Raw genomic sequence first — 15,258 nt, forward strand, 5'->3', positions numbered from 1 at the left:
ATCTATAGCATTCACTTTGATTCAATCTCACTGGCTTGGCTCCCAAGGACAAAACCAGGTCGATGCATCTTGTCTCTGTGTGTGTTTGGATTCCAGATTTCCCTCACTGGCAAAAAGATGGTTACTCCTACAAGAATGCTTTCTCTGCCTGTCACACACACACACAGTTACACAATTTACCACGCTTGGTTTATTTGGCTGAATGATGACCGTAATGCAGGACCATCGGACAGGGCCTGCACACACACACACACACACACACACACACACACACACACACACACGGTAGCTTCTACATATAGACACAGGGGATGACAGCCCTTTGTATTTAAAAAAGCGAAGGGTGTCCTTTCCTTATGTAAGGGGGAAATAGTCCTAGACATACATATTGTACGTGAGAGGAGATATGGAGATGTGAAGGCACAACACAAGTTCATAAATAGAGACACACAGAGACAGAAGAAAGAAATAGCAACCAAAGATAGAAACCGAGGAAGCAGTCAGATATCAATAACTCTATTAGATTCCAGCCACTGATTCCCAGTCTCACTGGAAAATAAGAGCTCTATACCTGCACTGTGCTATAAAGTGACCAAATATTAATATAGTACTGTGTCTGTATCAATTTTAAACTATTACTATCCAGAGCATTACTATGTAAAAGGCATAGCTACCAGTGACGAAACTGTGGTCGTGGATTTTTCCAGGAATTTGGGGCTTTTAGCAACCTGGGAGTTGTTTAAATCGTTCTCCATAGTTTATTCTTAAACTTAAACTTATTTTATTCTGGTGTTTTAAATGATACAATTACATACCGAAGATACCACGTTAACCACCGCTGTTTCACAGCGTTAACCACAAGTTACAACGTTAACCACCACTGTTTCACAACGTTAACCACCACTGTTCCACAGCGTTAGCCACAAGTTACAGCGTTAACCACGACTGTTTCACAGCGTTAACCACCAGTTTCACAGTGTTAACCACCAGTTGCACAGCGTTAACCACAAGTTACAATGTTAACCACCAGTTTCACAACGTCAACCACCACTGTTTCACAACGTTAACCACCACTGTTCCACAGCATTAACCACAAGTTACAACGTTAACCACCACTGTTTCACAACGTTAACCACAAGTTACAACGTTAACCACCACTGTTTCACAGCGTTAACCACCAGTTTCACAGCGTTAACCACAAGTTACAATGTTAACCACCACTGTTTCACAACATCAACCACCAGTTTCACAACGTCATCCACAAGTTACAACGTTAACCACCACTGTTTCACAGCGTTAACCACCAGTTTCACAGCGTTAACCACAAGTTACAATGTTAACCACCACTGTTTCACAACGTCAACCACAAGTTACAACGTTAACCATCACTGTTTCACAATGTTAACCACCACTGTTTCACAGCGTTAACCACAAGTTACAACGTTAACCACCGCTGTTTCACAACGTCAACCACCACTGTTTCACAACGTTAACCACCACTGTTTCACAATGTTAACCACAAGTTACAACGTTAACCACCACTGTTTCACAGCATTAACCACAAGTTACAACGTTAACCACCACTGTTTCACAACGTTAACCACCAGTTTCACAAAGTCAACCACAAGTTACAATGTTAACCACCGCTGTTTCACAACGTTAACCACCGCTGTTTCACAGCGTGAACCACAAGTTACGTTCACCACAAGTTACACTGGAACTACTGTTTCATAGCGTTAACCACAAGTTACACTGTTAACCACTACTGTTTCACAACGATAACCACAAGTTACAATGTTAACCACAAGTTACAATGTTAACCACCACTGTTTCACAACGTTAACCACAAGTTACAACATTAACCACATGTTACAACGTTAACCACTGCTGTTTCACAACGTTAACCACATGTTACAATGTTAACCGGCACCGTTTTACGTTAACCACTTGTTACAACGTTAACCGGCACCGTTTTACGTTAACTACTTGTTACAACGTTAACCGCCACCATTTTACATTAACCATGTATTACAACGTTAACCATCACCATTTCATTTTAACTACGTGTTACAACATTAACCGCCACTTTTACACAACGTTAACCATGTTACCATGTTAACCGCCACCATTTCACGTTAACCACGTGTTACAACATTAAACATGTGTTACACAATGTTCATGTTTTTTTGGAGAGTTTTTCCTGTTCTGATGTGAGGGTCCCGGGACAAGAGGATGTCAAATGTGTACATATTGTAAAGCCCTCTGAGGCAAATTTGTAATTTGTGATTTTGGGCTATACAAAAATAAATTGAATTGAATTGAATTGAATTAACCATGTGTTACATATTGTTAACCTCCAATGTTTCAACTAAACAAACCAAAAGTTGAGGACATTATGTCGCTTGACTTTACGTCACTGAGTCACTTAACTTTACTTTCTTAGCTCAAGTTATGTAACCAAACCCTGATCTTTTTTTGAACCCTAACCAAGTCTTAAAACGCAAACCGTGACCATTCACAACTTTTACCAAGTGTTATAACATTAACCATGTGCCAAACTTCTGCGTTAAGATACTACGAAAAAGATCTAGAGTTATGGCTGCATACCCTAAACCAGTGGTTCCCAAACTGGGGGGATACCAGAACTGGGGGGATACCAGAGCGGCTCATGTTACAGACCGACTAGCGGCAAAACCAGAGAGAGACACACACACAGCGACACAAAGAGAGCGAGAAAGACAGAGCGACACAGAAAGAGAACAAGATAAGAGATAAGAAGGAAGCGATGTACCAAGATGGACAGATTTGTGACTGGTATAAAGCGCAAATCAGATGGCAAGTCTGTTACAGCTGTATCAGGCGACGCGACCACCACAACAACGGCACAAAAAAAGGTAAAAGCAACAAAATATAACGAGGCATATGTGTCCCTGGGCTTTACAAGCACTATGGCCGGCCAAGAAGAGAGACTCCAGTGTGTTGTGTGTCTTAAAATACTGGCAGCAGACAGTATGAAGCCCACTAAATTGAAAAGACACTTGGAAACCCACCACCCCAATCATGTGAACAAGCACATGAGTTTAAAAAAATATATATATGATCCATGCAGAAAAAGCTTGAGTAGCTTGCACATCTTGTTTATAATTCAGTTTTATAGAACCTACGAGTTGGGTAAACTAAATTGTGGCACTCTTGTGTGTCACAAAAAGCTTTTATTGAAAGCAATCAGAACAAAGTAAATCCACATCAATCATTGCTGGAGAGGAGAAAGATCATCTGGAGGAAACTATGGGAAATGGAAGCAACAAAAATTAGCTTTATCATCAGAGCTACTTATGATGTGCTTCCATCACCAAAGAATCTCCATCAGTGGTATGGCGAAGACCCAACCTGTGCCCTCTGCCCAACTCCAGCGACTCTCAAACACATCATGGTAAGCTGCAAGACCAGCCTCACGCAAGGCAGATATACCTGGCGGCACAACCAGGTCCTCAAAAGCCTGGCATCAGCGATTGACATCAAGCGGTGTGCGACCAACTCCTTGCCCCCGAGAGTAGCCAATCCCCTGAAGGCAACAGCATTTGTCTGAGAAGGACATAAAGCCCCCAAACATCCTTCCCCCAAACGAGAAACAGGACACTTAATCATGACCCGCGACTGGAAGATGCTGGTAGACATCGGCCAGCAATTGATCTTTCCTCCAGAGATTGCTGCCACCAACCTCAGGCCAGACCTGGTACTCTGGTCACCTTCACTGAAGACTGTGTACATCATAGAGCTCACAGTCCCTTGAACGTGCTTGAAGAGGCCTATGAACGTGAGAAGCTACGCTATGCAGAGCTTGCAGCAGAAGCAAAGCAGTGCGGCTGGAACACAAAAAAAACTGTCCAGTGGAAGTGGGATGCAGAGGATTTGTGGCTTCTTCGACCATCAGACTGTTGAAAGAGCTGGGAAGCTATGGTCAGGCTCTGCGGCAGACCATCAAGGCAATGTCAGAGGCAGCTGAAAGAAGCAGCCAGTGGATTTGGATCAAGCGGAATGACCCATGCTGGGCTCCAAATATGTCAGCATAACCCACTTGAGAATCCCCACCTGTTAACCATTCAAGCGTCTACCATTCTCAATGTTGTCAATTTCGAGACAGTTGGGCACGGCACACAAGCTGAGGGCTGATCATCCTGCAGATGGCCGCCCTTGGGGAGGGTGTATAGTGTTGAAAGGCCAAAACACTCAATGACACAAGGGAACAGTACTGATGATGTGTTCTGGGCCCAACTGTCCCAAAATTCTACAACCTAAACCAAACCAAGACACACCCCACACAAGCTGGAAAACCCCCACTTGTCGACAGTCAACCACTCAAAACAAGGTTACTTTCCTGGCACAAAGGACAGACAAACATCATGTCCTGTGTTTTTTGATTCTGATATGTTATTTTCTTGTTTGAGAGAACCTGCTGTTAAATGTGGGGAAATATACATTGCTTGCACTTAAAATAAATTAAGTTAATTTTATTTACAAATGAATATGTCAGAAAGCAATTTACATGTAGGAATATGAATGTGATCTATACAGAGAAAGCACTGAGTAACTTGCACATCTTGTCTTTGATCATTATTCTATATGTAGGATTTTTTTATTTTCTTGCACTAATTCAGTTTGAAAAACCTTTTAAATGGGGAAATGTAAGTTGTTGCACATTAACATTTGAAGTTAATTTTACTTGAAATTATATTCAAGAATGTAATATAATGTAATGTGTGAATTAATATGTGTGAAAGCGCTACTTGGAAGCAATCTAATGTCCAATCTTTTTGGAAATTGATTTTATTATTGCAAATTTTTTTTCAGCAAAACAAACTGAACAATAAACTGTGAAGTCGAAAAGTGAAGTGATATGTACTTATTTTAGGAAGAAAAACTGATATTTTATAGAGTTTATATGTTATAATGCAATTAATTCAAAACAAAAGGTACGACCCATTTGGGGTGGGTGGGGTCGGGTGCGGTGGGGGTGCTTACAATGTTCCTATATCATCAAAGGGGGGCTTGAAAAACTTTGGGAGCCAATGTCCTAATCAAAGAATTTACAAAACATTAAATGTCTCATAAAAAATCCTAAGTGAGGAAAAGGTGTCTCTAAAGATGGTGCCACACACCTGATTCAAACTCATAGAAAAATAGAATGATGCGTTTAATGCTTGCAGTATATTTGCGATGTAACAATTAACAGCATAGATATTAACATTGACAGCATAATTCCTCAGAAATTTGACCTTTATCAACAAAAAATGGTTGAGATTTTTGAGAAGTGCAGTACAGTGCTTAAAAGCAGCAAATTTAAAAGGTTATGATTATTACAAACTGAACCACAAACGTAGCGATTGCCACTTTATGGGCTAATAAATATTAAAGGCTCAATTCGTACCGGACCGGAGCCTCCGTTTGAAAAAGAGAAACATACTAGACCGTGTTAATAACCTTCATTTTTCAAACCCCATGAGGTTTGTATGACTGTGCTGCAAATGAAATAACTATTCACCACACAATCACAGTATTATTATACCACTGTAGGGTCAGGGGTGTCCAACAAAGTTCCATATGAGAATCCAACAAAGCAAACTGGAAAAAGAGAAACATGTCTTACCTGTTGATCAAAGCCGCATGATTGGTGTCGTTATGAAACAGAAAACAAGGAAAGGGGGGGGGGGGGGGGACAATGGTCAGCCAGTTCTGAATCAGCTCCAATGCATTAAAAGACACCTTCACCAACATCAACTCAAACCATACCTAAGAACTTCTAATAGAAAATGTAAATCATTGATGTGCTTCAAAACTCCAGTTGGAATTTCTGAAAGTTACAGGACGTGTCAGAGACTACGGGACATTTTAGAGACTACAGGACGCGTTAGAGATGCCACTATGTCTGGATAAAGGACTACGGCATCCTAAATTGGAAGTCAGAGCTACAGAGTCACATTTGATTAGATCAAGTTAACACACATTTCACACACGGTGTTGCGTATTGGGTCAGGTTGTAGTAGTGAGACAAGTCTGAGGAGAAGCATAGATAGAATCACACTGTAAAAGTAAAGCTTCGTTCAGCAGACTGTGGGGATGTTACCACAGATAGAAACCCGGCATCATCAGGAGGAGGAAGCATCAGACTTATCTCAGGGTTTACCCCAGCGTACGACAGGCCAGATGTTACACTGCTGGTTACTACACGGTTGGCTCTCAGCCATATCTATCACAGTTATCTCACACACATAACTTGTTTTGACTTGTCAACAGTCTGCAGTTCACTACTGGGGGAAACCCTGATATTTGAAGGTGATTTTATTTTTCCTTTCGGACTACAGATTATAACCAGGACTACGTTTTGAACAGGATCAAGTGCAAAAACCTAGAAACTGCTCCGGATCTTTGCATTGCAGGATCAAGATCAAAAGCGGTTAAAATTGAGATTCTTTAATCCTGAGCTTGAGGGTTTATTCTTAACCTTGACAATACAGTAACAGTGTGACAGAAATATGTGAAGTTCCCTAATTGGATGTCTTCCATAGCTTTCAGCAACATCTTGTGACCTTCATTGTGTAGTTTTGACTCTGTTTGTATGGAGGTGGTTCCGTGGTCATCATCTGACTCAAGCATGGCGCGATAGTCACTGACAGGTGCTTGTATATTGGAAGATATCTAGCAAGGGGAGATTGAGCTAAGAGATATTTTTGTCAAACTGCAACTCTTGTCTAATGGGTTCAAATATTGTATAGTTTAAAGAATCACCCTCTTCAGATGTTATCAGCCGAATGAATCAACAGCCTCACAGTTTTGGGTTAGAAGGGGCCTGCTACACCTAATTGTCTATTCCCATGGTTGATCACCGATAGGAATGCAAAAAGTGATGAGGAGGAGATCAGAGGAGAAAGTCAGTTGACACAGTATAAAGAGCATGAAGTCTGCGTGGGGCGCTGGTGAGGGGTACTTCCTTGTCCCGTGTGAAACTGAAAGACTTCATTAACCTTACTTGTCTACTTCACTAAAGCAAAGTTACATAAGTTTTAACAAGCGTACTTATTTTAACACAAATCTTTTTCTCAATCTAACCAAGAAGTTGTGTTGTCTAAACCTAGAGTTGGTTGGTTTCGATTCACAACATTCACTTTCACTTTAGGTGCAGTTTGGCCCATCTGAAGCATTAGAAGGTTAGGTAGTGATAGCCACTGATAACTCCCATTCTATCGGCTGATAACATTCAAAATGGGTGTACAAATTCACATGATCGCTCACTGGAGTGTTTTGGATTTATTATCTTATTCTCATCTGGTTTTAAGTGAGTAGCATGTGTCAGATGTGGTGCTTATTCTGAATGTCCTAAAGTCTCTTACAAATAGCATTTGTGCTTCTACAGAAAACTTAATATTGAGTGTCTAAATGTCATCACATACATTATAAACAGTTGCAATAGAAACACAAAATATAGACTATAAACCCAAGAGGCATCAAGAAATTGGACAGTTGCAGGTTGTGCCTCACCAACCTAGACCATGTTTTGTATTATTGGTAAACCAATTCACTTATCTTGGTCACCATCATGTCTACTTTTAACTTCTCTACTACCACAACCTATAACAACGATAACATTATTGACTCTAGGAAGCTAAAAGGCGTTAGCAAACTAGCTTCGCCATGCAAGGACCCAGGTCATGTGTGTGTTTCTATAGACAGAGAGGAGATAGTGGGAGGTTGCACGGGCAGCTGACAGTCATATGGAACAGTAGACAGTGGAGCAAGCAAAGATAGTAGAGCTATCAGAAGCAGCAGGTCAAGTGATAACATTGTTGGTAATAGGAACACAGAGGCAGGCAGAGGGAAGTCAAATCAGACAACTTATCAGTTAATGTAGGGCCTGACCAGCACAGTACATTTGTGTCCCATACTCTTGCCAACAGCTGGGAAGAGTGATATACAAATGTTTCTCTGGTAAAAAAAATTGAATGGTGATAAAGGGAAGATTTGTGTTTGGATCAGTTAAAAAATTGAGCTGCTCTGCATTTATGTCTCGAGCCCTGGTTATTACAAATACCTAAAGGAAAGGATCAAGCACCAAGCAGGCCTGGCGCTCAATCCACAGACAAAGAGCCATGCATAGAGGAAGACAAAAAGTAGCTACTTCCTGCTAGCCTAGCCTACAATGATTTTATTCAAATTTGCCCCATGTTATTTATAATCTTCCCTGTAGTTCACCAACCTTCCAGTGGGGGAAGCTGTGGCGGCGAGGACTCCTGGTGCTCTGAGTGTGCAGGGAGAGAAGGAGGGGCTGCAGGGGTGATGGGTGGTGGGGAAGTGACTGTTCCTGAGCTAAAGGGTGTGGCTACACTTTTGGGGGGAGTGTCTGACAGTGCTGTGGGGGTGGCTTCCTTCTTACAGGGAGAAGCTGAGGGGATAAGGGGCGATGCTGAAGTGGTTGCAGAGGCGGTAGCTGCAGTCAAACTGGGTGTGGCTGTGGAGGACAAGAGAATGGCCATGGGGACAAACGGCTTGGCATCGACGTTGAGGGCTGATCCCACCACAGTTGTTGGAGGGCGTGTTCCTACAGAAGCTAATGGTGATGGCTTGGTGGACAAAGCGGAAGTAGGAGGGAGAGGGGGGTCTGGAGTGATCTTGAAAGGGTTGAAAACAGAAGTGGCTTGTAAAGCAGGGATTTCTGTTGGGGTGGACTTAGTCAGGGCAGTCGTAGCAAGGGAAGGGGTGTTGGTGATAGGGGTGGTGGTCTGTGAGTCAGGAGAGGTCTGGAGGACTGAATCCAGGAAGGAGAAGGTCTGGGAGACGGGGCTCAGATTTTCCCCGGTCATCAATGCTAGACTACCACTAACATCCCCAGCTGGACTACTCTTGATGGCAACACTAGCCGTTGTGCTGTTATGTTCAGGTTTGCTCGCCGAAACGTTCCCTTGATTTGCCTTTGGACCATCTTTATCAGACAAGGGGAAATCGTCTACACACATCGGCTCATACGAGCGTGGAGACGCATCTGTTGCAAGGCTAGCATGGGAACGGTTGGTGAAACTGGTGGGTATTTGTGCAGGGGCAGAGGGCAAAACAGGGCTGGGCTTTGAATCTGGAGCTTTGGAGTCAAAAGGACCAGAGTTGGCAGTTGTAGCCCAGGTGGGAGCGACTGCAGCCGGCGCAGGAGAGCTGGGCTGCTGGGGCACTCCCCACTCCTCTGGAAGTCTTGCCCGACTCTTAGTCTTCCTGCCTTTCACCCTACCCCCGCCTCCACTCTCTCTGATCTCCAACTCCCAGTTCTCCTCCTCGTCCTCCTCCTCCTCGTCCTCCTCCGCCTCGCCCTTATCCTGCATCCCATCCTTGTCTGATTGGCCGACGTTATTCTTCTGGCTTGCCAAGAAGTCGTAGACGTGGTCACGACCCTTCCTCTTCTTCTTCCGCCGCCTCTGTTGTCCCTTGCTAGCCTCGCCCCCCGGCCCCACTCTCTCGGGGCTGAGGGGGTCGGAGGCGGAGGAGGTGGGACTGCTGTCGTCCATTGAGCCGCTGGGAGAGAGGACGGGAGCTGCCGAAGGGTGGGGGGGGGGGAGAATCAGCTGTCAGAGAATCAGCTGCCGAAAAGCCATCCGATTGTTGTCATCGTAGATGGTTCTCACTACTTCATGTGTAAATTGTTTACTGTTTCATGGCAGTAAAGGAGTGTAAAGACTGGTCCCATCAATAGGTTAGAGTTAGAACAACAGTAAGGGTACTTGGGACTAGGCCACTCCTAGTAAATGTGCCAGTATTTGTAAAGAGTCGGGTGTGCTTACTTAGAGGCTTCATGCAGTCCCTTAGATTGTTTGCACATATAAACATGAGGTTATATTTCTTAAAGGGGGACTCCATCAAAGTCTGTTTACAGAAGTTGGGGAGCACTGCTGCATATGTGACAAAGTTGTATAAAGCCGTTTGTGTCTCCAGAGGGAGCTGCGTGGAATCTTACCCGGGGACTGTGGATGAATATGAACTTTGAACTGTATCTCTGTGTAATGAATGTGATTTAAAATAGTGAAATGTATCTTTATCGTACGTATTTATATCCGCGAGCAGATTGGACGGGTTGGGTCATAAAAAGTAATATTGAGATTAATAGCGGATAGGTCGAGTGTGGGTGAAATGTTAATTCATTGATGAGGAAAATATTTATTCCAGTCTCTAATATGTGAAGATAGCAGAGAGCAGAACAGAGCTGGTGCTCTGCAGCAGACAGCGACCCCATTAAGAGAGACGCTGGATGCATTTACAGCAGCTAAACTTCATCGATCATTTGAGAAAGTGAACGTGTGTTTCCGTTTCGTCTGTCAACTTTATAACTACAGTTTTTAGTTTTGCTGCATAAATGTCCCACTATATTCGCTGCAGTGACTTGGCTGTGCACGTGGAAACTTTAATAATGACTGAAAGCAGCCTCTCTAATCATTACAGCAATATATTAAAGAACACTCATACATCCATACACTACATCAGAGGTCTTCAACAGGTATGTTTCTAAATGGCAGTGACACGGCCACCCTACTCACTGTACCCTGCACATGTTTAAAATAAAGACATGAATATATGAACCTGTGTATTATTTAAATAGCTGAGTATTGAATGCACAATAAAGAGGTATGTTTATACACGGTACTAGGCCCATTTAATATAAAACACAATTTTATACAATATATATAGTCGGGGGTCCCTGCTCCATCTCTCTTATCAGTTTGGGGGTCCTTGGCCTGAAAAACATTGAAGACCCCTGCACTACATCAACATAGTCTACAACAGGGGTCTCAAACTCATTTTCACTCCGGGCGACATCAGCATCATCCCACAAAGGGCCGGTTGTAAATGTAACTACTCGTAACATATTGTTAAATAAGTCTCTGCATTTGATTATTGCTTATTCAAGTGTTAAAATATTGTACATAAAAATATATTTCAGCACATTTCTGTTATAACTTAAATCCTTTGAATTGAGGGTTAAGAAACCCACATTACTCTATCAAAGATCAAACTATTAAAGAAAATATCAAAGACAAATATCAAACAGAAGTTATTACAATAACTTTGTTCAAAGCTTAAAATCCTTTCAAGGGTGCGTTTGCAAAACACATGAAGTATTTCATGTGTTTTAAAGCCACGTTTAAAGTAGTCTTCAATGTACATTTACATGTCAAATGTACAGTAACCAGCCAAAGAGCAAGTATCTCATCATTTTGACTTTCTATTTCATAATTTTGACTTTCTATCATAGTTATGACTTTCTATCTCATAACTTCGACTTTCTATCTCATAATTTCGACTATGGGGATATTTTTATTATCAAGTCCAACTTACACATCAATTATATTTTAACAATTATTATTCTCAGTTTTCAAATTTAACTGGATGGATTATAAATAATACATATAAATACATAAATAAATGTTCTTCTCATTTCAAGTAAAATAACAGCTGGATTAAAAAATAAATTACCGAACGAAATTCAATTTAGCTCAATAATTTTCACTGAATTGCCCTGCAGCTTTAAATTCAGTTCATTCAGGGTGAAGTGAACAAGCCACAATATTATATTTTTCTCATCTTCTAAAAAGAGAAATTAGTGTGGGAAGAATTCACCGATATGAGTCTGTCCAGTCAGAGTCTAATGACTCTGGTCTCTCTGGACATTTTTCTCTTTTGGAGATCATCCTATGATTTGACTTATTCAACTCACACCTCAATAGTCCTGCTCTGCTCTCTATAACCTCGTCTCTACCCCGTGTGTCACGGTGTGTGTACATCTCACTCAAGTCAGGAAACTTGTCAGAATACTCATATTTGATTGGCTGGGCTGCATCACGTGATGTGATTCACAACGCATTGGTCAGTGTTTTTCCTGCACCGCTGAACAAGTGCCGTAAATGCTGGAATAATTCCGCTGCATAAAAAATGCCCTTCAAAATAAAATCACAACATTTTTTTTTTTTTGTCAGGCAAAGGCCCGCGACCCACTTTTGGGTCGCGACCCACCGGTTGAGAATCACTGGTCTGTAGGATCAAAGATTGGGGTTAGTTGTCCAAAGCCTGCTGTTGTCCAGATGATGTAACCGGATTGGCACATTTGCAGAATGCAGGTATTTTGTGTGATGGAGCGGTTAGCTAAGCACAGGATTTAAAATAGCAGCATGTGGTTACATCACCGCCTTCTCTTCCCTGAAATGGAATGGGTAGTCCAGAGATCTTGAATGCCTTATAATCTGCTGTATAATTATAGTTATACGCACTCACCAACAATAATCTTAACACATGCTGATACATTTCTAATGACTTATAAGGTCAAGTATCATAATACTGCATTATCATCACTGGTATTATCAAGCATTCATGGATAATTTATTACATTTATAATTACTTTTATACTCACAAAAAGCAACTGACCTATGATGAGACTATTTGTGTAGCTGGGCTCTGTAGGAAAGAGGTCAGAGGTCAGCTTGGACGGAAATGGTGACACAGGCTGGTCATGGGAATTTCAAAATAAAGGCGTATCTTAAAAGCTGTTTTGTATTGGTTTTCACAGTGCATCTGGATGATCTATCGTTACACCCCGAGTTACAATGCATTATAATGTGACAATAAGTCAATGTAACTGATTGATCACATTTAGATTTAAGGATATCTTTTTCACGTAAAGCAAACAATCTACATTTAGCACTTATAATCACATTATAATGCATTTTAACAATGATTATGATGTATTATAGAAATAATACAATGTATTACAACTCTGGGAATTATAACACTGTGATTATATTATGATATTATTCAGAGCAGATTATAACAACTTCTAGTTAATGATTATAATGCATTACAGGCAGGAAGTGCTACCTAATATCTTTATGCTCAAATAATTCTAAATCTAAAGACAACCGTTACCAATTGTAACAAACAATCTCTCCTCAAATCATGCCTGCTTCCTATTCCCTGTAATGAACTCGGATAGTAAGTGTTACGTAACAACCAGCCTGTACTGGGCTATCTTTAGCACACCAACACAACAGAAGGGAGAGGAGATCAAAAATAAAACCCTGAATAAGAGTTTGCTAAATGTTTCATAAGTTCAGCACTATCAAAACTCAGATGCTGAGTCATTTTAAAAGTAAATTTTAAGGACCCTGCGGATAAAATCTATTTTGCGCCGTAATTACTGTTCAGCTGATGAAATAACTGTTTGCAGCATCGCTTATTACAGAATGTGATATCTGGCTTTTAGGAAAATCACATAGGAAGACTGCAAATAGCACAGTGGGCTGCTTTGCCTTTCCGTTAAATCCTCCTGTGGGTTTGTGTTTTTATTGCTCGGCAACCACAAAAATTCAGTTAACGTTCAGCTGTTATTGACTTGTGCTGCTAATGATTATCATAAACATTAACAATTCAGGATATAAGGCAGCTAGACATGTAATGTGGAGCAGTCAGACTGCAGTGACTACAGAAGACATGACACTGTGGGTTGTCCTGTGTTCATCACTGTCTGCATGAGACCCATCTGTCTGTTGATCCAGTTCGTCAGTAGATGAAGAGAACAGCAGAGTGCACGGAGCGTAAAGGAGTGAGGCTGGATCTGTTTCCACCTACAGTGGGAGAGGCTGCCCTCTGCTGCTGAGAGCAGGTCCTGCGTGAGGATTTTCTCCTGTCACCACCCGCCCCTGCTGTCCTCCTACACAAACCCATGGCAACTTTCTAGAAAAATAAGCATCAAATTTGATATTTTGATCAATTAAATTGAGGATATGACCAGGATTTAGTTTTGTTTCAATCTGGCCAGGGCCCTAGCTCTAACCTTTATCGTCACCCCAAAACCACAGTACGTGTACCGCAAGTTCCTCCTCTCTCCTCATTCTCCTGACTCCCCCCTTCCCCCTGCTGCCACCAGCACACAGTAACAACATGCAACCCCCCCTCCTTCTGATACCTGTAGAGTGATCCATGGAGTGGATTCCCGGGCCGCCAAGCGAAAATAGATCGCTGGTTTTAAACTGACTGCTTCCACTGGTGTTGCTGGTGGTTTTGTTGTCCACGCCAAATAGACCCGAATTCTTCTGGGTGTCCATGGCCGAACCCATCCCGGTCTGGCCGAGAGTGGTGCTCATACTGGTCTGGAACGGTGGCAAGCCGGACCCCACGGTTCCTCCCATCCCAGACTGAGAAAAGCCTGATGGAGAGACGAACAGAGAGACATCACCAACACAGACTACTATGGACTACTGTTAGGAAGTTGTAATAATAGTGGTGAGGTACCAGATTGATTTTTTAGAAATGAAAAAACTTGATGCAAAGCTGATTCAAAAAACTGTTAAATGGTAAATCTGTATGCAGCCTGTGTGGAGCTTTATCGCCCAGTAGTGCTGAACAACTACAAAGCAGCAGCTTGCGTCAAAGGTTTGTTTTCATAGATTGCCCTCCAGGATGATTTCCACACAAAATATCTCATTAATCACAATAATGTTTCAGTTGTTTGTCACTAGATAATGTTTTTATAAGCACATGAACAGGGAGTGAGGACGGATAATGTGACATCAGAGGTAAAAAAAAAAAGACAGAGGCGAAAAAGTAAAGTGGACCTAGAAATGAGTCAGGCATGCTGTTGTCCTTTGTCTTGTTCAGGCTCCTCCCACCCATCCTCCCACCCATCATAGGACCTGAGAGAGAGACAGACAGACAGACAGACAGACAGACAGACAGACAGACAGACAGACAGACAGACAGACAGACAGACAGACAGACAGACAGACAGACAGACAGACAGACAGACAGACAGACAGGGAGATAAATGGAAGAGTGACCAGGGGAAGTGAAATGGGAGGATCAGAGAGGACAGTGAGAGAAAGTCAAAATGAGGAGGAGAATGAAAGGAGCCAGCAGAACATAGAAACAAATGCTGATGTTAGACTTATTCAAATGTGTGCATGCAGTATGTTAAGTTGAATGGAATCACACAAAGTATCTGAATATAGAACATGAATTGGACATTTTGACAAAAAATGTCACGGGTGTAAATAATTCAATTCAATATATTTTTATATAGCCTAAAATCCCAAATTACAAATTTGCCTCAGAGGGCTTTACAATCTGTACACATAAGACATCCTCTGTCCCGGAACCCTCACATGAGAACAGGAAAAAACCCTTTAATGGGGAGAAATTAGGGAGAGACCTTAATGAAAGGAATGATGGCTGAATTCC

At 41.9% G+C, this 15,258-nt stretch overlaps 1 protein-coding gene across 1 annotated transcript in view; it reads right to left on the reverse strand.

Moving 5' to 3' along the window:
• The window catches only part of LOC306788787 (uncharacterized protein), a 121,367-nt gene that overhangs the window by 63,910 nt on the left and 42,199 nt on the right, over window positions 1-15,258 (reverse strand). The window contains exons 4-6 of the mRNA XM_079284442.1: window positions 14,637-14,714; window positions 13,988-14,227; window positions 8,252-9,571 (exon numbers count right to left, since the gene is read on the reverse strand). Of these exons, the coding sequence (XP_079140568.1) occupies window positions 8,252-9,571; window positions 13,988-14,227; window positions 14,637-14,714 (1,638 nt within the window). The remainder of the gene's footprint in view (window positions 1-8,251; window positions 9,572-13,987; window positions 14,228-14,636; window positions 14,715-15,258) is intronic.

This window comes from Melanostigma gelatinosum (assembly GCF_949748355.1).
Source record: "Melanostigma gelatinosum genome assembly, chromosome: 15".
NCBI classification, from domain to species: Eukaryota; Metazoa; Chordata; class Actinopteri; order Perciformes; family Zoarcidae; genus Melanostigma; species Melanostigma gelatinosum.